At 33.2% G+C, this 23,223-nt stretch overlaps 1 protein-coding gene across 2 annotated transcripts; it reads left to right on the top strand.

The window, feature by feature from the left end:
• Window positions 1–13,323: 13,323 nt before the first annotated feature.
• Window positions 13,324–18,345, top strand: LOC139527775 (myosin-2 heavy chain-like). Of its 2 annotated transcripts, XM_071323442.1 has the most exons (3): window positions 13,324–13,424; window positions 14,301–14,407; window positions 15,973–18,345. In XM_071323442.1, exons 2-3 carry the CDS (start codon window positions 14,319–14,321, stop codon window positions 18,290–18,292), a joined length of 2,409 nt encoding a protein of 802 aa, XP_071179543.1. In that variant the 5' UTR covers window positions 13,324–13,424; window positions 14,301–14,318; the 3' UTR covers window positions 18,293–18,345. The 2 variants fall into 2 exon arrangements, with proteins under 2 accessions (XP_071179543.1, XP_071179542.1); XM_071323441.1 differs by lacking the exon at window positions 13,324–13,424 and having other exon boundaries at window positions 14,298–14,407.
• Window positions 18,346–23,223: the final 4,878 nt, after the last annotated feature.

Genomic DNA, 23,223 nt, shown 5'->3' with positions numbered 1-23,223 from the left:
CTTTAAACAGACTTATTAATTTTACGAAGGGATATAGTTACGATACTGTTGTCAAGTCATTAAGGGTGGCATATGTTGGCTTTAATATTGATTCACTTATTGGGTGTTTGCATCGGAAATAATCATATTTATTTTCAAACCATGAAACAGGTTATGTTCTTCTAACATATTTTATGATGGTATGATACTCAAGCCCTAACGGGAGGTATTGTGCTTGATATTCATATGGTGAGAACATGATCCTTCGATCATTTAAATGGAGGTCTGGAGCTGGCATGTCAGTAACTGCTATTAGTCCTTTTTAATATACATGTATGTATCATTGTCATTTTGTTTAGTGTCTTTTGTTACCTATTCTGACATCGGCCTTAACCTATTTTTAACTGAGTCTTTCGTCCCTCTTTTTACTGTGTGTATTGTTGTGTTTTTTTCTTTGGCTAGAAGTTTAGGGAGAGGGTTGCCATATCACAAAAACGAGGGACATGCAGTCAAACTCAAAAATCAAATCGAAAAAGACAAACAGACAAACAATAGTACACATGACACAACACTTGTTTTACAAAATTTTTAACCCCGCCGCATGTTTGCTCCTGTCTCAAGTCAGGATCCTCTGGCCTTTGTTAGTCTTGTATGATTTTTAATTTTAGATCAATTTTATATTTTGGTGATTTGTATGACGTCAATTTTCCCTTAAATAGTATATATTTGTTTTAAGGGGTAAACTGAAGCACGCCTCCGGGTGCAGAAATTTCTCGCTGTTTTGAAGACCCATTGGTGGCCTTCCGCTGTTGTCTGCTCTCTGGTCGGGTTGTTGTCTCTTTGACACCTTCCAATTTTCGGTCTCAATTCGAGCATGTTGAGCATTAGGGCTCAGTGTGTTTTTATATTACAATGCAGGTTTTATGTTCATATGTTCAGGTCCTGAATAAGCATTTATCTTTTAAATAGACATTTTTCTCTTGTTTCCTCCTACTTCTCCTCCTCCACCTTCCCCTCCTAATCATCATCAATATCAACAGTGGCCAAAAGTAATGTTTCGTTGATAGTTGAATTCCCTCTCTTAGGGATGTTATTAGCAAATAGGAAATGAAATCGGGACACATAACATCAAATGTAATTATAGAAATGTTTCTGAATTAGACGAACCGCGCTTGATAAGATTACAATATTATGTATCAAACAGGATACTAATAAAAAGGAAAGGCAATTATGGATGTGGTTCCAGGCTCTAGGTTTGACCACATTTGACCGGATGAAACAAAAAGTGTTTTTAATATTCATCATCTCAATTTCATAATTCGGTCAATGTAGAAGAAAAACAAAATTGGTTGACTATATAATAAAACAGTTAAGGTCAGAACAATGAACAAAAATTAGTATTACATACAATAAAACAAAACACAGTAAGAAGTAAACTAATGTTACTTTATCACAGATTAATCACACATTATGTTGTATTATATGTCTCCTAAGTGATGTATAAACCTGAATCATCTTATGTGCCAGAATCCTGCACAAGCGTGGTAAGCACATCATTTTCTCTTGTTAGCATTTGATATAAAACTGCCATTCTGGAACATAGGCCTTCATGATCTGTTGACCTCCAGCAATGATCTGACATTCTTCAGTTTTGAGATTGAAATTGACTCCTAGGCAACCATCTCTAAATGAACAGGCAAATACACATGTAACTATGTTGCGTTTCTTTATGGAAGATAGGATGATCATATTGCCATATGTCCCAGGTTCACTACAGTAAAAGCCATTAAACTGAGCTGAAAAAAGTAGGCTAATTTATTTAAAACTTTCAAAACATATATCGGAAGGCTGTGTGTTTTGAACATCTAAGTTAAAGCTCATAATCATTTTTTTTTTAAATGTATCAGAAAGGTTTTAATAAAAACCCAAGTCTAGGGTTTTGCAAAGTTTGTATTTAAAGAGGGAACGCCATCAATATAAGATTCAATATGAACATTATGTGGTAAATAGTAATAATTGTTTTATTAAAATTTAAAATATAAGTCAATAAACACACCATTGATATACTAGGGAGTAAACACAGCTGTGACTATATTATCCTTTTTGTTCTGAACACAGTAACTTTTTTGCGTCTGTAAATGTTGCCATGTTATAAAGAAGATGTTAAGTACCTTATAGAATAATAAAATAATAGTTTGACTTACATTAAGGTAGTTCGCTTCTCAGTTTCAAAGTAATTAACTTTTTAAAACACTAGTTTATATTGATAGGGGATTAATAAAGGAATCAATAGAGCAAAAACAATATATAGGTCACCGTGCTTGTTTTCGAGATATAAGCCATTGAAATTTATGCGGGAAAATATTCTCTCTTGACTTTTCGTAGCTTTAGTATTGACAAAGTGAAGTTCTCAAAAACTGTTAAAAAGTAATTAAAATTTTAGACTTTTACAGATGGCTTATTAATATACATGTTAAAGATTTACAAAAAGAAAAATGGGGGTCACCGGGCAAATTTTTGCAAGGCATTCAAATGGTTAAAACCAGAGGATTCTGAAAATCTGACAAAATATCCAAAACTTGAAAAGCCAGCTTCCTTAAAAATAACAGATACTGTTCAACAATATGTGTAGGTACAAATAAAGACGACAGATGACCAGACGGTTTTTCCAACAAAATCGAATGACTAGGAGCAAAAATGAACCTATCTTGGAAATCAAGCTTATAAAACATATAGAATGTACTATATATATCCTATCTAGATATACTAGATTTTTGTATAAATAATGATTAAGAACACTAAAACGACATATCATAGGTCGGTCGTTAGTCTTTAGTTTTAAAAGTCATTTGACGGAAAGACCTCGGTCATTTGGTGTGACTCAGGTCTAGAGTTTGGTCTATTGTACATACGTTACAACTTTTGATTTGCTTAGTCTATAGATCTATATATAACATGTATAACATTTAATTTCTACCAATAAAAAATGTACTTGACATTAAAGAAGGTCAAGTTTGTCTATGGCTGTTAATGAGGTCTTTTCACTAAATCCGTAGGAGGTTAGATGTGTACTGATTGATATTTTAGTTTTAGATTCATCATTTATTCTTAGTTATTACTGATTTTAAAGAAGTTGTCAGTAGCTGGGAGTACTCTCAGATATGTACTTAGTGTCCTCTTTTGTTGTGGGAATGTATATAAACGCTGCCATGACCGATCTGGTATTTTTTTTGGTGAAATATTTTTTTCTGCTTTGTATCTATCGGATGAGTAATTGAGCCATTCTCATTCGACAATAACACCACTGTCCCTTGTAAGTGGGCGGTGTTTGGCGGTATTCTGCAAGTGCCTGTCCCAAATCGGGAGTCTGTAATTCAGTGGTTGTTGTGTGTTGCTTGATATCATATTTGTTTTATCATTCCTTATTTTGTACATAAATCAGGCCGTTACTTTTCTCTCGTTTGAATTGTATACAATTGTCGTTTCCGAGCCTCTATTAGCTGACTATGTGATATGGACTTTTCTAAATGTTGAAGGCCGAACATATACGGTGACCTATAGTTTTTAACTTCTGTGTCTTTTGGTCTCCGGTGGAGAGTTGTCTCATTTGAAATTAAATCGCATCATCTTATTCTTTATATTGAAACGTGAAGCATTACATAAATGTATGTGTCTACATGGCCATCATTGGTACGATTTAAACAAGAGATTTAAAAAATGATTTTATTTTAATCTCAAACATTAATAAAAGCGAAATATTGAAGAAAAAACTATTAGCAGTCAGTTTGGTTTAATTTTGTCAATATATGATCAAATACATCGCTGGTGTATTATTGGCTTTCAAATCATTCATTCAGCCTTATCTGTATCCATACTCAAGCGATCTTCAATGTACATGTGATATTTAAACAAATGTGGGTTACGTGTGTACTAATCATATTCAGATATTAAAATGAAAAGAATGAACATTGAAAAATGAAACAATTTCAGCTTATTTCTGTAGTTTGGGTTATATCTATATCGGGTCATATGACCATAGCCATTCTTCGGAGGTGAGGTCGGCGGTGCACTAAATAGTTAACATTTATATTTTATAGTGTGTCGTAGAATTCTATGTTGTAATGTTACACTATTGTTGCCTGTAAGGGTGAAGGTTGGTACCAATTATAAAGTTAAAACCCGCTGTATATGGTTGCAGTTGTCCTAAACTGATGTTCAGTGGTTGTCGTTTGTTGATGTGGTTCATAAGTGTTACTCGTTTTTCATTTTTGATATAGATTAGATCGTTGGTTTTCCTGTTTGATTGGTTTTACTTTAGTCATTTCGGAGCCCAATATAGCTTGTTGTTCGGTGTGAGCCAAGTCTCCGTGTTGAAGATCTTACTTTGAAGTTTAATGGTTTACTTTTACAAATTGCGACCTCGATGGAGAGTTCTAATTGACACTCATACTACATCTTCTTATATCTATCTAGTTTCAAATACACACGAAATGCTGATACTGACAATAATGAGTTCATGCATTGTTTTGTTACTTTTGACTCATTATAATTTGGATATACGTTCTTGTGTGTTATAAATCCTATTGTAGAATTTGGGTCAAATAGCTGAACATGAATTTGACAGCTTATACCTTTTTAAGAATGTCTTGGCATGCTGAATTATTGTTTTCTTTCTTTTTCTTCTTCTATGTTAATCAGTGTGGTTATAATTGAAACATTCATAAAAAGATTTATACCACAACTCTTACAATATTTTACTGAAATATTTTTTGCATTTTCATGTATGAAAACTAAACTTTATGACTTACAAAAATACTCTACAATCCACATTCCATCAGATCCCCATCCTGTCATGAGCCCTACACTATTTATAGGTATTGGAGATGTGTCCGTCCAATCCATGACAATTCCTGTTTCTGCCGTTAGAGTTATTCTACCTGATTTTCCCCAATCAAGGACAAACGTCTTATATTGTGTACAGTTTAAAATGCCAGGTGCATCAAACTGATAATCTCCACTTCATTAAAACCCTTTCGAAGTATACGTAGAAAAATAAATGTATTGACACCTCCCCCGATACATACGTCATAAACGTCATGGGAGTCTATATTGATTGCAGCAGAAAGTAAAACAAATGCATCTGAACATGTTTTAACGTGGAATTTAAATGATCTGCTGGTGGCAGGAAAGATTTTGAAAGTTGCCAAACTGGTGTAATAATTGGCAAAATTTGGAGTCGCCACAGTAATGTGTCCACTGTCTTCAGTTTTAATCCACATTTGATCCACACGATAACCTGCAGTTAAGATATTACATAAAATATTTCTTTCCTTATTTAGTCTCATACCTGAGCTTTATATAAATAAAGTGTGACCAGCTATTATACCTTCCATAATACGACCTAATACGACCTTCCAATATTTGCGTTTGACATGTTTACCATGCAGATATTGACAGGAAATGAGTCCATCAAATCCATAACAATATTTGCACAAATAAGTTATTGACAAATTTGCTTCAGTTTAGGACTCAGTTTTTGACGGTTTATTGTTTGTTTAAAATTAAATTCGATTTTATAGTTTTAAAACAAAAAATAAAATTCTTATATTGGTTTGTTACACTGATTGAACCAAACAAGGTATGAAACTGGTTCCAGTTTTCTAGAAATTAATCTAAAACTAGTTTAGGTTTCGAACATGTTAGAACCAGTCAGGCAGAACAAATAAAAGGTTTACTAGAATCAAATATTCTAGAAACTATAACCAGTCAAGAGGCTACAAGTATGAAGGAGGCAGGAAAATAATCACCATTTGACACCTGAAACTGCAAATTTAGTCAACTGAAACAAGTACGGATGTCAAACTATACTGTAAATTCAGAAATTAGTGCGTGCATTTATTTTTGCGATTTTTTAAGAAAGGACGAAAATGAAAGATTTATTATTAGTCCCGCGGCTAAGTCCAATATATTGACACAATTGATCACTTTATGGTAAAAGCATGAAACTTTGCACTGCGTTAGTTTTGATGCTTATAAACGTTTTTGGATATGGAGCCATCTAAAAAAAATCCATAATGGCAGCCAAATTCAATATGGCCGCCAATAGTCAAGAGGCTAAGTCCTATATATTGATATGATTGATCCCTTTATGGAAAAAGCATGAGTCTTTGCACAGAATTACTTTTGATGATAGTGAATTGAAAGATTTTCTGAAGTCACGAATATATTTACTATAACTGTAAAACGTAAGCCCTTGTCAAATACGCCATTTTGAATTGTATCGGTCATTTTTTTTTCATAGTCTATGCCACCTCTTACAAAGAAATGATATGTTGGCTTGCATTTGTATCCAAATAAATGTTTCATTATTTTGTATCATTTTATACCACATTATCACAAGAAAAGTTCAAATTTAAATATTTGTTATTTTGTCGCCATTTTGAAAACACAATTTGTGATATCTATTGAACTCATGCATATTACTAGACTTCATTCAGAGTATGATGGTGTGTTCCCAGTGCCTTGTGTCGGCCATTTTGAATTTGGCTGCCATATTGGATTTTTTTTCGTGGCTCCATGCATATCTTAATTTTGTTTATACCCCTTAATCTTTCACTATGCCAAGTTTCATGCTTTTACCACAAAGTTATCAATTATTCTTATATCCGCTGGTCTATATTGCGATTTCAGGTAAATCTGCGTACACTTATTTGTTTCAAATATCAACATATGAGTTCTTGTTACCCAGTCGCATTATTCGCAATAATAAAAACCTCGCAATAATTTCTTAATTTACAGTACTCGAGTTTTCGAGTATCGCTTGGTAGAACCGAGTATCGAATACCAAAACAATATTCGACTAATCGTTTTACTGTTATAATACTGCTGGCTTCTTTATATGAAATTGATCTCTAGAGAAAATTAGATAGTTATCACTGATTACTCATACTAGTAAAGAAATAAATTTTGTTTCAAATGCTTGTGGTTAATTGTCATTTAATATGCCTCTGAAAATATTCCTGAAAATATCTTATATCTGTACTGTGTGTTCATTGAGTTGTCATGGATTTTTAAGTACCCTGTCACGTCCGGTCGTCTGTGGTTTTCTGTTTGAATCTATCATATTAGTTAAGCCCTTTTCAACTGATTTGTATAATATGTTCTATTGTAGTGCTGTTAAACCACTGTCCAAGGTTAAGGGAGGATTCAGCTCATAAAACATGTTTAACCCCACTACATTCTGTATGTGAATGTCCCAAGTCAGGAACCTGTAGTTCAGTGGTGTCTTTCGTTCATGCCTGTCATATTTGTTTTTAATCAATTGTTTTGTTATGAAATAGACCGTTAGTTTTCTCAATTGGATTCTTTCATATTTTTCGTGTCGGTGCATTCCATAGCCGACTATATTGTATGGTTGTTTTGTTTTACTGTTAAAGGCCGTACGGTTGCCTATAATTGCTTACATTAACTTAATTTATACTTTGGTGGATAGTTGTATTATTGATAAGCATAGCACATCTCCTTATTTTCATATCTGTATATTTTAATTTTAAATGAAAAACGTCTTCTGATTGGGTGAAATACTTTTGTCTATCAGATCGAAGACACAATTTTGACACGTGACCATGACGGCGTCAACGTTTTTACATGATTGTGTCCTTAAAAATGGAACTTTGAATAAGTTTTTAAGGAATGATTGAAATATTTGTTTCTCTTTATTCGAAATTACCTAAACAATTTTGTGCACACTTTTAATTTCGCGAACTAATATGCTTTATCTATATGCTTTTCTGTGTTTCTTTGTTACGTATAACGTGACTCTGTACTTATATATCCCGTCATTGTGTTATTATTCTAAGATAATTTTTGTATTCTTATCTTCATTTTTGCTTAATTAAATATGATTTGTCTATATGCCCTTTTCTGTTTCTTTGTTACATATGACGTGGCTCTGTACTTATGCATCCCGTCATTGTGTTATGGTGCCATAGTAAATGTTTGTTTATACATTTGTTTGTTATATAGTGATTAAGATAATAACACAATGATGACTGCTGTATCCCTATTTTTAACATTTTTTCCTATTATATCTGTTTGTTTTGTTCAAACATCGCTGTCAATATAATGAAATGTAATGCGACTGTCATACAAGTGAGAGGTTTAGCTAGCTATAAACCCAGTTTTAATCCACCATTTTCTACTTACGAAAATGCCTGTACCAAGTCAGGAATGTGACAGTTGTTGTCCTTTCGTTTGATGTGTTGAGATTTTGATTTTGCCATTTGATTAGGGACTTTCGGTTTTGAATTTTCCTCAGAGTTCAGTATTTTCCTTATTTTACTTTATAAATAACCCGTTATGAAAATTTCTCCGTGTTCACCACATTTATTATGTCATTTTGGCATAGACAGATTTTTTTTAATTATAGTCCTTAATGCCTTGCATGGCCAATCAAAATTAAGGAGCCGGATAGAACTTCTATGTAATGTAAATATTTTCAAATGAACGCACGAAAATTAGAAATAAATATTTGAGAAAAATAGTATAATGAAAGATTTTCCAATATAATTGCATTCTTACCAAGTCCAATTGTAGTGAAAACTGCAAAAGATATCGTGGTTATGATCATCTTTACCTCCAAAATGTTAAAACCTCACAGTATAAAGCTAACAGAACCGACTTACATCTGAACATCTAAAACAAAGCCGCTGAATACAACATCAAACTTCAGCATTGATTTTGGGGATTTGAAAATATATGTCAGAGTTGGTAGAGCATGAAACTGATGAAGTGACTTGTAGAATTATGGTTAAAAAATGCCAAAGGGATTAATGTTGATATAATGTGTGTGTATAGTGTTCATTAAGAATAATTAATTACTAGCAAGCTAACAAAAAAACCAACAGGACTGTAAACTTGCCTCGGGAACCTTTTTTAATACAAAGAAATAATGTTTAAAAGCTTGGAGTTTTGGTTTAAATTAATACTTTTAGAAATGAGTCCGCTGAGTGTGTACAATACTACGGGTACTAGCTAGAGACCTTCTCATGAGAATCAAAGAACAAAATATGCCTGTAAGACTTTTTTTATACATATTAACATGATTAATTTAAACGAAGAGTATAGATAACATTTATCCATAATCTGTGCGTACAAATCGGTCAACATGTTTTCTTATGAGTTTGCTACAATGTTTGTTCAGATTTTCAAATACTAGTATCACTGTAGAAACTATCTGTAATAAGATTATGAAAAGAAAAGGAGAGATTAGTGAACAACAAAAATAAACCGCAGTACATGGAAATTCTGAATATCAGGCAAATATTAAAAAAAAAAACCAAGAGTAGCAATCATCCTTAGCATAAAGTCTTCAAAATGAGATATATGTATATGTATATGAATTTGGTTATTTGGTATTTGGAAGTGGCTATATTGTCGGCGTAGTGTCTTTTTTCTGTTGTGTTGATGTGCATAAGTACCCGTCCACGTCCACTCGGTTATTAGATGTATTTTTATTTTGTATGTATATATATCTATTAAGTTAAGCCATTTTCAATTCAATTTTATAGTATGTTCTTATGTTGTAATGCTACCACTGTCCCAGGCTAGACAATATAAAAAAAGAAGATGTGGTATGATTGCCAATGAGGCAACTGTTAACAAGAACCCAAAATGACACAGACATTAACAACTATAGGTCACCGTACGGCCTTCAAAAATGAGCAAAACCCATACCGCATAACATAAGTTTAACACCGCCACATTCTGTATTTATATGTCAAAAGTCAGGAGCGTATAATTCAGTGGTTTTCTTTTTTTTTATGTCCAATATATTTTTTATCTGGCTTTATTTTGTTTGTTTTGGTTCATTGGTGTTTCTCGTTTCTCGTTTAGTATATAAAATAGACCGTTGGTTTTCCCGTTTGAATTGTTAGTTGTTTCACATTAGTAATTTAGAGCATTTTATACATGAAGCTTGCTGTTCGTTGTGAGCTAATTATCTGATAAAATTTTCGAAAGAGCTAGAGCCATTTTCCCGTGAATTCCTTTCATTCGATAAGATAGGTAAATCATATTTTAAATCGCCAGATAGATGCTTATTATAGTACATGAACATTCGTCACATTAATTTTTTTTATACCTTGAACTGGTATTCCTACACAAAAAAAAGCCAAGACTATTGACTTTTTTATATTGACTTTGTTTAATTGCTAACACCCTTTATGCGCATAAGTTACCATACCACGTAACTTGTCAACAAGCCAAATAATATCGAACAAATTCAAATGAGATGCTGTTTTTCACATTTGAATATATGTATTTCTGTATTTGTCCTGGTCTTTTAAGGTTTTATCGTCTATAAGATAAGATAATATATGTTTTAACCGGAGAACATCTTACATCAGTTGGTCATAGAACACCTTGTGTTACTAACACATGTTATGTGGCCTTTTCTGGCATTTTAATAAATCGGCCCTTCGTTGTGACACAGATGCAATAGCTTTTCGATTTGTAGTGTAATTGATTTGTTCTGTGGTGTTGTTTTATTTTCTGATGACTTAGGTACCGGTGCAGGGACGGTGGTAAAATGTCAGTACTTAGTCTAGTATCTACACAGTTAGTGAATTTGCGACAAAATTGCTGTTGACTGCATTTGTTACTTATATCACGTTCAAAAAAGGTTTCGAAAAATTGTTGTTTTGAAACTTGTATACAAAGGCCTCATATTAAGTTATGTGTTTATTACACACGCAGCATTTGGGCTTCTTTGCTATATGATAAATTCTCGTGTTATTGGTTATGTACAGGCACCTACATCACTTTGACGGCAGTTGTTCCTTGTATATATGTAATAAATGTTATAAATGTAAACACATGAATAGAAAGTAATTCAAGAGTATGGACAGTCATTGGAATGCACACAATAAGCGATACATTATTTTTTCTTTAATAAAATGATATACTAGTATACTATATAGTCAAAATGAACCAGAATGACTTTATGAATTAAGCCAACACCCGAAAAAATATGATAGAAACATTAAAATTTGATATAACAACACAAAAAATGCAAAAAGTCTTAGCGAGATTCGAACCTTATCTTCAAAACAATCTTTGATTAGTAGTTCTATGCTCGTTTTTCTTAAATCTTTATTAGAATAGTAGTTCTATGCTCTATGGATGGATCCACGGCGACGCTTGACTTTAATGTTTTATTATTAAAGGAGCTATATCTGTTATTCAGTACAATTAACGATGTTACAATTTTTTCATTAAAAAGTTGTTTTTTATGTAATAAGGCCAAACCAATTTCATTTTTGAGGGGAAAAGTAGTATGAACTACAACAGTCACAATAAACATAACTTTTGGTTTGAAATGTCCTTCTGGGGGGATTCCTTGTTTTTCCCACCTAAAAACACCCTAAATTCTGCATATTGGACTTTCATCCTTTTTGAGTGTTAAATTAACTATATATCACACCTATCATAATATATGTAAATCGAGATATTGATCAAAAAGCATTTTTATTTTTTGTTTTTATAGTAAATTCTATTCTGTCGGTACTTTTTTGAAATTGGCCCTTCTGTGAAAAAAATTCACGACAAATTGGCCCTACCTCTTTAAATTAAAAAAAATGGAATGTCGATGTTTTAAAACTTTGATCAAGAATAAAAAAAGAAAACGCGGGCTAATAACTGCAGATTTAAGTTACTACCAACATATTAAATGTTCTTGGTATGAATATTGCTACTGTCCGTTAACTTTTCAGTTTGCAGCCCTGCGTCATAGTTATGCTAATCCTCTATGATTCGACTGGTTGAAGGGTTTGATATTAAATTTGGTCGAATCTAACATAATATCTGAATTAATTTATTATGATCGTATATAAGCAAATTATCATCATTTTTTTAAATTCCAAAATCATAATGCTGATATGCAAATTTGTGTACTAAAGTGTGAACAAAGCCAATTGTACCAAACGTTCGTACGGAAGCGTATTAGCGCCACACATTTTTTTTTTTATTTTTCTTCCTATGTTTGCGTTATAACGCAAACCTTTGCGTTATAACGCAAACATTTGTTTTATCTTATTTCTTATTTAAGATTCAAAGGAAACAGTAGTTTTTAATGGAGGAGGCTGGATATAATAAAATTGATCACCTTTGTAGTAATTGCAAAGTAAACTGCTTGAATAATTAGATCATATCAATGACTAATAATGAGCAGAATAATATAAGAAGATGTGGTATGAGTGCCAATAAGAAAACTCTCCATCTAAGTCACTATTCGTAAAAGTAAACCATCATAGGCCGAATTACGGTCTTCAACACGGAGCATTGGCTCACACTAAACAACAAACTATAAAGGTCCCCAAAAACGATATCCAAGTTACTACTAGTATATATATTACAAAGAAAATTGAGTAAATTGAGGTTATACCTAAGAAAAAAATCAACCCTGCTAATATAGCTATAACCGAATATAAATATACTTCCAAAGTAAGCTCTCGTTTGAGAACTGTGTAAAGTAGGTTACATTCAAACAAGCTACCCTTTGGCAATAAATGTATAGAATGAAGATGTTTTATTAATAAAATTATGTTCTCTCTATCCAAATTGCTACCCAAGCATCTTAAAAATACTTCATTATATTGAAATGAAAATTCAATGACTTTCTATCAAAGAATCTTGATCATATTCTGAGATTTAAAAAAAATGTTTCCTTATTAATAATTCATTTTAAAGCAGAAAGATCATTTTGTCTATTTGACTTGGAGGTTTCACAATTGTATGACATTATTTTTTATCTTTCAATTTTAATATGACTATTTACTATATCTATTTTCTTGTTGAATTATATACTTTTCTGATGCACAAATCAGTCTTAATTTATGTATAATTGCACTTCAATTATTCCATTATTCCTATGCATATTTATTATAATGATTTGGCCTTGTATGTATGTTTCTTTTTTTTTTATCTACTAGTAAATCACATCCGAAATGAATGACAGACGGACATATATACAAAACTTAATGAATAATTGAAATAAAGATGTTTGCGTTATAACGCAAAGGTTTGCGTTATAACACCTTTGCGTTATATCGCAAAGGTTTGCGTTACAACGCAAACATAAGAAGAAAAATAAAAAAAAAATGTGTGGCGCTAATACGCTTCCGTACGTTCGTGCATTCAACGCATTATCGAAACTCAGTGTGTGCACATCTTCCAGACAACGTCATCAGAACATGCACAGATCTATTGGTAACGTCTATGATTTTTTTTGTTTGTAACGTCACAATAGCGCCCAGAAGAAACCTATACTTCTCTGCTATCGGGAGCTTTTACTTCACGACCGCAAACATTAGCGTATATGATAAAACTGAACAAGCTTTGAAGATATTGAGATTTGATTTTAAGAAGACTTTTTATCAAGGACGCAGGTAAGTTGCTTATTAAAGTTATATTCATACTAAAAGATAAAAAAATATATATCTACATCTACATCTACATGGGTAATCCGTAAAGAGTCGGTTGACTCATCACACGAATGTATTAAAATTAAAGTTGTGTCATCCAAAATGTGCTCTTTTAAAATCATTTATATATATAATTCGATAAAGGTCTGCTCGATTAGAGTAATTATAGTCCTGACATAGATTGTTAGCTGTTCTGTTTGGTCATTGTTTTTCAAAACATTTTTGAATCTTAATAAACGAGGTAGGCATTATATTTGGTATCGATGTCAAAGAATATCTATTGGCCTATTTTAGATAAATGTACAAATGAGGTCAACAATAAATTAATCGAATTCTACATTAAAGCTAGCAATTAGTTGGAACTGTATAAGAGCATAGTAAAATAAAAGGAAGTAATGTTATTGAAGTAATTATGGCTTAGTTGTTGCTATATATTGCAAAAATGTTAATCTTGGGAGTGACAGCCAGAATCTAAGTTGATAATATTCTTCCACTACTGATAAGACGGAAAATCTACAAATGACTTAATTCTGAACATTAATTAAAAAAAAGTAAGAAAAAAGACGATAGAAAAAACCTACAAAATCCAGGTATATTATTCACGTACTAAATACTCGCGAGAAAGGCAATGTTTCTGTTTTGTTCCCTTTTTCTGGTTTCCGTCTTGCTAAACTTAAGATCACATGGTAATGTTATTTGGAATATCATGGGTCATGGTCTTATATGTTGCTTGTACATGCGTCAGATGTTTAGTTGTTGACTTGTAACATACTTATTTATTCGTTAACAACATGTTCTTATGCATGTTTAAAGTAACCCCTTTTCTTTCTTAAAAATCAGTGTGATAGTGTACAAGAAATGTCTGAAATGTCAGACCACAAGTTTGATGTGGACCTTGACGATATGGAAGTGGACCAAAAATATAAGGACGAAGCAATGTTTTCTCAGTAAGTATATTCTTTTATTATTTATCACGCAAACAACATTGTTTTTGCACCTGTCCTAAGTCAGGAATATGGTTCAGTGGTTGTCGTTTGTTGATGTGGTTCATAAGTGTTTCTCGTTTTACGTTTTTGTACTAGTATAGATTATACCGTTGGTTTTCTCGTTTAAATGGTTTTACACTAGTCATTTTGGGGGCATTTATTGCTTGCTGTTTGGTACCGCCCTCGAAGATTAGGTACGTATAAAACTGGATATCTGTTGATACAAAGCGGTGGTTTTCTGCGTAAAGTGTGGCTCTCTGTGTCATCCAAGAGTATAAAACGATACTTTCTGCGTCAAATGTATAGAGTGGTGTCTTTCTGTGTCAGGGGTATAAAGCGGTGGCCCTCTGTGTCAGGAGTAAAAATCGATGACTCTTTGTGTCAACAGGATAAAGCGGTTGCTTTCTGTGTCAGGGGTATAACGCGATGGTTCTATGTGTATGGAGTATTAAGCGGTTGCTCTCTGTATCAAGGGTATAAAGAGATGGCTTTTTGTGTCAGGGGTATAAATTGGTGGCTCTATGTGTGAAGGGTTTAAATCGGTGGCCCTATAGATCAAAGGTATTAAGCGATGGCGGTCTGTGTCAAATGTAGAGTGGTGCTTTCTGCGCCAGGGTTATAAAGTGGGACTCTTTGTGTCAATTGGATAAAGTGGGGCTCTTTGTGTCAATTGGATAAAGTGGGGCTCTTTGTGTCAATTGGATAAAGTGGGACTCTAAGTGTCAATTGGATAAAGTGGGGATCTTTGTGTCAATTGGATAAATCGGTTGCTTTCTGTGTCAGAGGTATAAAGTGGTGGCTTTCTGCGTCAATGGTATGAAAAGGGTATACAAAGATGGCTCTCTGTGTCAAATGTATAAATCGATGGCCCTCTGCGTCGGAGTTCCTATTTCCCGTATATCAAAGTAGAGAATAGGAAAATATTGCTCTACGTTTCCAATCATGCGATCTGGTGTGCAAATATAAGATCATAAGGAGAGATGAGATATATACGTCTTTTAGACAGAGTTAACGACACAGACCTAAAGAGATCACCTTACGATTTGAGAGTTTAGCTTCGCGTTAAAACCCCTTTGATCTAGTAGATTTATTTCGACCCCCAGCCATTAGATATGATTGTGAAACATCTTTCACTGTCTTGGTAGTCCTATACATGCGCTTACATTGTCCGAGGTCCCGGGTTCAAGTCTTGTTGGTTTTTTTTTGTGATTTTAACCAAAAATAGATGTCTCTGAAATTTCCGTAGAAAAAGTATGGACTATTTAGTAAATCAAAAAAAGAGTTGTATAAAAATTACATTCAAAGGGATTAACATTTGGACTAGTTAACCATAAATATGTTTTCCAACAAAAATTGATACATAAAGAAATTGCTGTTTAAAAATTGCAATATAGAGTCTGATAAAATAATCAGAGGGGTTACACAATATTGAAGAAAATTTTAAAGTATTTGTCAGAGCTATCATTTTAAAATAGTATAGATGTATTTAAATACTACATACAACAACTTACTTTATTTTCTTTCAGGTCGGCACAGAAAGAGCAAGATCTTGAGTCAGACATTGATATGATTGAAGAAGAAATTAAAAGAAAGAATGAAAGAATCATCGAATTGGAATTAATGCTAGAAGAAAAAGAAGATTGGTTCAATCTGAAATCCCATATGGTAAAGAAGCATGAGGGAGAGTTAAATCATGTGCATGCACGCCACTCAGAGCTTGTTACTGATGATGAGGCAATAGATGTTACCAATAATGAAAAAATAAGAGCCAAGGAGGAAAAGACAGTTCTGCCATCAGACCAAACCGGAAGTTCTTATGATGGTGAAGACTGTACAGATAAAGTCGGTTATGAAAAGAGAGTTAATACTTGTTTTGACATAATTTTTGAAAAACCAAAGAAACATACTTCTAAACCCAAACTATCCTCGGAAAAAAGAAAAATCGTCAATCTGATACCAAACGTCACAGACCTGAATATGATTAAAAGCAATGAAAACAAAGACGATGTTGAACTAGAGAAAAATAAATATATCAGTTTTGACATTGTGTTGGAAAACCCAAAGAAACAAATGTCTACACCCAAACTATCCTTCGAAAAAAGAAAACCCGTCAATCTGATACCTAACGTCATAGACCAGAATATCAAGAGCAACGAAAACAAAAAAGATGTTAGATATGAAGAAAAGAAAAACATTAGTTTTGACATTGGGTTTGACAGTCCAAAGAAACAAAGGACTAAACCAAAACTCACTTCTGGTGGACGAAAAACACAGTTTCAATTGAAACATATTGATGAAAAGAAAGATAAAAGCCATGATAAAGAACAAAAAGAAGATGCAACAACTGCCGACAGTCAAATTGCTGTTCAAAATCGTGATAGTGTATACAAAGAAGAGCAGGCAGTGAAGAAAAACGTAAGTTTTGATGTCTTTTTCGAGAGTCCAAAGAAACTGAAACCCAAACCAAAGCTGAGCTTTATTAATAGAAAGCAAGAAAACGAAACCAAAAACATCATTGATGAAAACGAAATTCAAGAAGAACAGAAACATGAGAAATCGCATATAGAACTTAGTCAAACAACTGATGTAAATCTATCAAAAAGAGGGAAACTAAAAGGAATGTTTGAAAATGACGTTTTGATTCAAAGGAAAGATAACAATGAAATTAGCTTCAGATTCTCATTCCTACATGGTACCACTACTATCCCAAGCAGAATCCCTGTTATGGTTAGGAGATTAAATGGGGGAAATGCGTCTTTAACAAGAGTAAATAACGAAAGGACACGCATTTATTCAGCCAGACGCATTCCTGTCCGTGTATTGAGGATTATTAAAACAAACAAAGCAACAATAACTGGCCCGCTAGCTGTAAGATCGTTCCCAGAGAGCAATATACCAGTAAGGCGAGGAACTGCTATAAAAATCAATAGCACAAAAAATGCTAAAAGTCCGAACGGTGATGATAGGAGATCGCCTAGAAAGAGAGAAAGATGTACGAAATTGCCCAGAATCACAAGAAAATCTAGAATACCAGTCCGAATAAAGGGTTATGTTTGGAATACTTATGAGAGTGAAGGCAAGCGAAAAATTGATGACAGTAGACGCTTACTTGCATCTTTAAGCAGAATTCCAATTCCAAAAGATAAAATGCGTCTTCCAAGTGACTGCATTATACCAAGGCTCGATCCGAATGGACATTTACCCCAAATATTTCAGAGTTTTTCCAAGAGAGAAGAGCATGCTAAAATTCCTGAGGTAAATCGAAATCTTGTTTCTCCTAATCCCATGAGCATAAGCGAGAAAGGCGAAAGAACTTGTCCAGGATCATTATCAGAATTGCTGCAGCTACCGTCAATAACTACCCAGAATGCAATGGTAAAAACAAGTCATCCTGCATCAGCTTCAGGATTAACTCGTCTCACGCAGATAAAAGGTAGAAAGGAATCCGTAGATGAAAACAATATATTATCGCCTTCTGCTATTGCAACGTTACCACCAATAGTCAAAAGGAATGACACTTATATAAACCGACCCCTGTCAGCCTCAGGATATGCAAAACTTCCTCCAATAAATAGCACAAACAAAACGATGACAATGGATCGTCCGATGTCTGCTAGGTTATCGCCGTTGTTTACCACATTCGAAAATACAGAAAACCGACCATTATCGGCATGTGGATCACCAAAACTTCCACCAATTATAGATGGAAATCCATTAGAAATGTGTCGGACTACGTCATCATTATCTGGGTTTTCGCTACTCCCACCTATTCCAAGTTATAAGCGAGGCTCAGTTGAAGACGGAAAAGTACCAGTTGAAGAATCAAACCGATCGAGAGGAAACTGATTTATCACCGAACAGGGCAAAATAATGATTTTTTTGTTGTTATTTTCTTTTCTTTTCTTTTTTTGTTTTGTTTTATCTATATAAAGATTTTTTCTATATATACATGTAGTTTATTTATGAAAAGAAAAAAGTCTATGAAGGATATATTCTGAGAACTTTAAGAAACACGTGTTATTAGAACTGAAATTGGTATTTTACAATTATGAGGGTCTGTATGGCAGTGCTAGTTTGTTTTCATTTCTGTAGTCTTTAATTTGTTTTGTCATATTTATCTCTCTTTAATTTGTTTTGCGCATTATTTTCTTTCCCTTCGTATATATATACACACATAAATAAAGGATTTTGAAGGATACACAAAACATGTTCACAGAGCCTTGGCTCGTACACAACAGCAAGCTATAAAGGGCCCCAAAAATGACTAGTGTAAAACAATTAAAACGGGAAAACTAACGGTCTAATCTATGTTAAAAATGAAAACAAGAAACATTTATGAACTACATCAACAAACGACAACCACCGAACATCAGATTCAGTGTGTGTACGTACTAACAAAGAAACCAACATAACCATGGTCAATCAAGCGAACAATATAAAGTCAAACTGAGCATGCCTTAAGATGAAAAAAGAACATGAAAAGAAACGTTACATAATTTCCATTAGCAAACACAATTTAGGTCATGGTGACAGTAATAGCAACGAAACCAACATAACCATGGTCAACTGGTGAATAATTAATAAGAAAAACGCCAAAATGATCATGCCTTAAAACAAAGGACTTGAATAACATGGAACGTCATGACAACTGATGGCAATCATTTCCACTCATATAAAATTAAGAATGGAGATAGGGAATTGCAAGACCAAGTGCTCGACTAGCTGCTGCTGCAACATATTTTGTCATGACGTTAAATTCTAAATGTTCTGTAAAAACTAAGCCTAAATATGAGTACAGTAACGTTCTACTATCTGTAAAAAGAGAGTTCCGCATTGAAAGCATGTTTGGCTTCTAGGGAACGAGTATGCCCGAATGTGGACTATATTTGATTTATTGTCGTCTATTGTCATCTTGTTATCGGTACACCATAAATCCAATGCATCAAGTAATGTTTGTAGTTCTCTTTCTGTGTTTCTGTGTTTGATAAAAACATTAAATTATCGGCATAAAGTAACATTGACACATATCTAGTGAATCAATATATGTAGTTAATCCGTTTATATACAAGTTGAAAAGTAATGGTGACAATATACAACCTTGTTTGAGATCACATTGAACGTTAAACCAGTCTGTCTGATGTGCATCAATGAAATGTCTCGTCTTCTTTACCTACCATAGATTTTATGCTGGTAGTCCTTAATATAAAGCTTTACTTCAAGTATCACATAAAATTAACATGATCAAAGAAAATGAAGCCAAGGTCAAATAAACCAAACGAGAAAGACATGCACACCTTACAATCGTTCGATACACCAAATTTATAGTTGACCTATTGCTTATAGTTTCTATAAAACATACATAACCATAAAAACTAAACATTGACAAATGAATCATAAGGTCAAATGAACCATGCCAGACAGACAGGTACACTTCACTATCAATCTATGCATTTAATACAGTTGAACTATTGCTTATAGTATCTAAGAAACAAACTTAACCATGAAAATTATCATTCAACAATGAACCGTGAAAATTAGGTCAAGGTCAGATGTAATAAACGTTCCTGCCAGATAAATATAAGCACCTTACAATCCTTCCAAGCAAAACAGACTAAAATGCAAAACTTAACACTGAGCAATGAATGGTGAAAATGAGGTCAAGGTCTAATAAAACCTGTGAGACTGATATGTACATAAAAACATATTCCAATACACCAATTATATAGTTGACCTATTGCATATAGTATTAGAAAACAAGAATGGGTCCAAAGTACATGGATGCCCCACTCGCACTATCATTTTCTATGTTCAGTGTACCATGAATTTGGGGTCAAAAATCTATAATGTAATATTTTAATGTTTTGTAAATATTGACCTCTAGTTAGTTTGGCTTTATAACTGTTTATTTGTGTACAGAGAAAATTAATGACGCAAGGCTAATTTGACAAGTTGCTAGTTTATTATCTGCAGTTAAAGTTGAACTGTCAGATGTGATTAAGACCAGAAATGATGTCCTGGTGTGTAGGGTAATAAAAATAGCTATGCCTATTTGTATGTCTAGAGATGAAGTAATTAAACTCTATGATAAGGTCAGTTGGTCAAGAGTCTGGCAGATTGTGTATAACCTGTGATACTGTAAGGATGTGTATTCCTTAAAGTCTTGAATCAGTTAGATTCTGGAGGACTTGTATTTAAAGTTTATATGTTTAAACTTTGTAGCTAACTTTGTCAATGTGTCTGAAGTAATGTACATTTAATAAACTTGTATATATATACCGTATTATTTAGGTACTGGGAATTTACCACAGGATATATTGTTGTGCCATAGATGGCTATGTCGGTCTGTCTGTGTTGGTGTTGACCTCCCCTCGATCATGTTACAATAATTTGGCATTTAAATTAGAAACATCATTTCAAAGAGACATGAGCATGTACTAAGTTTCAAGTTGATTGAACTTCAACTTCATCAATCAAAGCGCGAAAGCGCTGTAAAGGCAGTTAATTACAGGTTGTGTGTATTTCTAGTCCAGTTATATCATTATCTTCCATAGAACAGAGGTGGTTTGTAGTATTTAAGATTTAGAGTTCTCTTGTACCTAGTTCACCTATATCTATAGTCTACTGTTTACAGTATATTTTCTGTACCTCGCCATGAAATGCATTTTTAAGACGTAAGAACTTTTCCTTTTTAATGTAAATAAAACTATTTTTAATTATTGATTATAAACACATATTCAATTACTCCTATCCTATGAAAAATAATTCACAAAGATTGACTAGTCTCCGTTCTGTGTGTATTACTAGAACATCAAGTAACATAATGGTTAATGTACATAGTAACATGTCAACTCTTTTGAAGACAGAACTTTTTTTAAATTCTCCCTCCAAGCAAAATTATTTTTCAGTATAAACATGATAAAGTTATCTACCTGTATTAATGACCTAGAGACTCGATCTCAAGAGCCTGTGTCGCTCACCTTGGACGGTCTATGTGCATATTAAACAACGGACACATATAAAATGACAAAATTGTGTTTTTGATGATGGGGATGTGTTTGTAGATCTTTCTTTACTGAACATTCTTGGTGCTACAATTATCTCTATCTATAATAAACATGGCCCAGTATTTACAGTTGAAAATATTTTTTAAAAATTAACAAAAAATACAAAAATTTATGAAAATTGTTAAAAATTGACTATAAAGGGCAATAACTCTTTAAGGGGTCAACTTAAAATTTTGGTCATATTGACTTATTTGTAGATCTTACTTTGCAGAACATTATTGCTGTTTACAGTTTATCTCTATCTATAATAATATTAAGTTAAGATAATAACCAAACTCTGCAAAATTTCCTTCAAATTACTAATTTGGGGGCAGCAATCCATCAGCGGGTTGTCAGATTTGTCTGAAAATTCCTGGGCAGATAGATCTTCACTGAAGAGACAATTTCACCCTATGTCAGATTTGCTCTAAATGCTTTGGTTTCAGAGTTATAAGCCAAAATCTACATTTTACCTGTATGTTCTATTTTTGGCCATAGTGGCCATCTCGGTTGGTTGACCGGGTCTAACAACACATTTTTTAAATTAGATACCGCAATGATGATTTTGGCTAAGTTTGGTTAAATTTGGCACAGTAGTTTCAGAGAAGATTTTTTGTAAAAGTTTATGGACGACGAAACCAAGTGATGAGTCAGGTCAGGTAAGCTAAAAAGGAGTTTTTAATCAAGGTAACAATGACATCTGGTGGCCATAAAAGCTGTCTCATTAGCATTTTAACCACTTCCCATATTTGCTTTTAAGACAATAGAAGAAAATTATTCAATGCAAAAACAAAACTTACTTGTAAATATGAAATTCTCTTTACAGTATGAGTTTTTCTCATTGTTGGAGATTGTACAGTAGTACAGTCCTGTAACTGTTTATACCTATTTCTTATCCCCTTTAGTTTGATAAACTCACAGAATATCATATATTTACATTGTGCCACATCTCCTTATTTTTATATGCATTACAATAACATGAACAATTGTAATTCAAATCTATATATCAAAGCAAAATGAATTTCACTACTTTCATTCATGCATCCTTTGGAAAAATATAAGTTCTAAAATGACACAATATATGTTTATTTATATAAAAATAATATTTAGTTTTCGACTCTTAACAGGTATAAACAAGAATGTGTCCCCAGTACACAAATGCCCCACTCGCACTATCATTTTCCATGTTCAGTGGACCGTGACATTGGGGTAAAAACTCTAATTTGGCATTAAAATTAAAAAGATCATGTCATAGGGAACATGCATACCAAGTTTGAAGTCGATTGGACTTCAACTTCATCAAAAACTACCTTGACCAAAAACTTTAACCTGAAGAGGGACAGACGGACGGACGAACGGACGAACAGACGAACGGACGCACAGACCAGAAAAAATAATGCCCCCTACTATCGTAGGTGGGGCATAAAATTGCACCGCTGTGTCATGATTTGTGAAATCTGTGCTGAAAACATAGGCATTTATGGTGTTTGAGTAATTCCATCTGTGAAGCTCAACATTAGCTCGTCAGTTGGTGGTGGACAGTTATAAATCTTTCCTGCAGAATGAATGTACATCTGTTCAGGAAAACCAATTTCACAAATCAAAACTTTCCTCTAGATTTCTCCTACAATATTCATCCAGTTTAGTTACTTTGGTTTAACGGGACACCGTCCTGATTTTTAATTTTGTAAACCATTCAGTCTCTTGCTTACAAATGGGCATGAAAATAGGATG

This window comes from Mytilus edulis, chromosome 6 (genome assembly GCF_963676685.1).
Source record: "Mytilus edulis chromosome 6, xbMytEdul2.2, whole genome shotgun sequence".
NCBI classification, from domain to species: domain Eukaryota; kingdom Metazoa; phylum Mollusca; class Bivalvia; order Mytilida; family Mytilidae; genus Mytilus; species Mytilus edulis.
The sequence above is the reverse complement of the archived record's forward strand: the minus strand, read 5'-3'. Positions and strand labels throughout refer to the sequence as shown.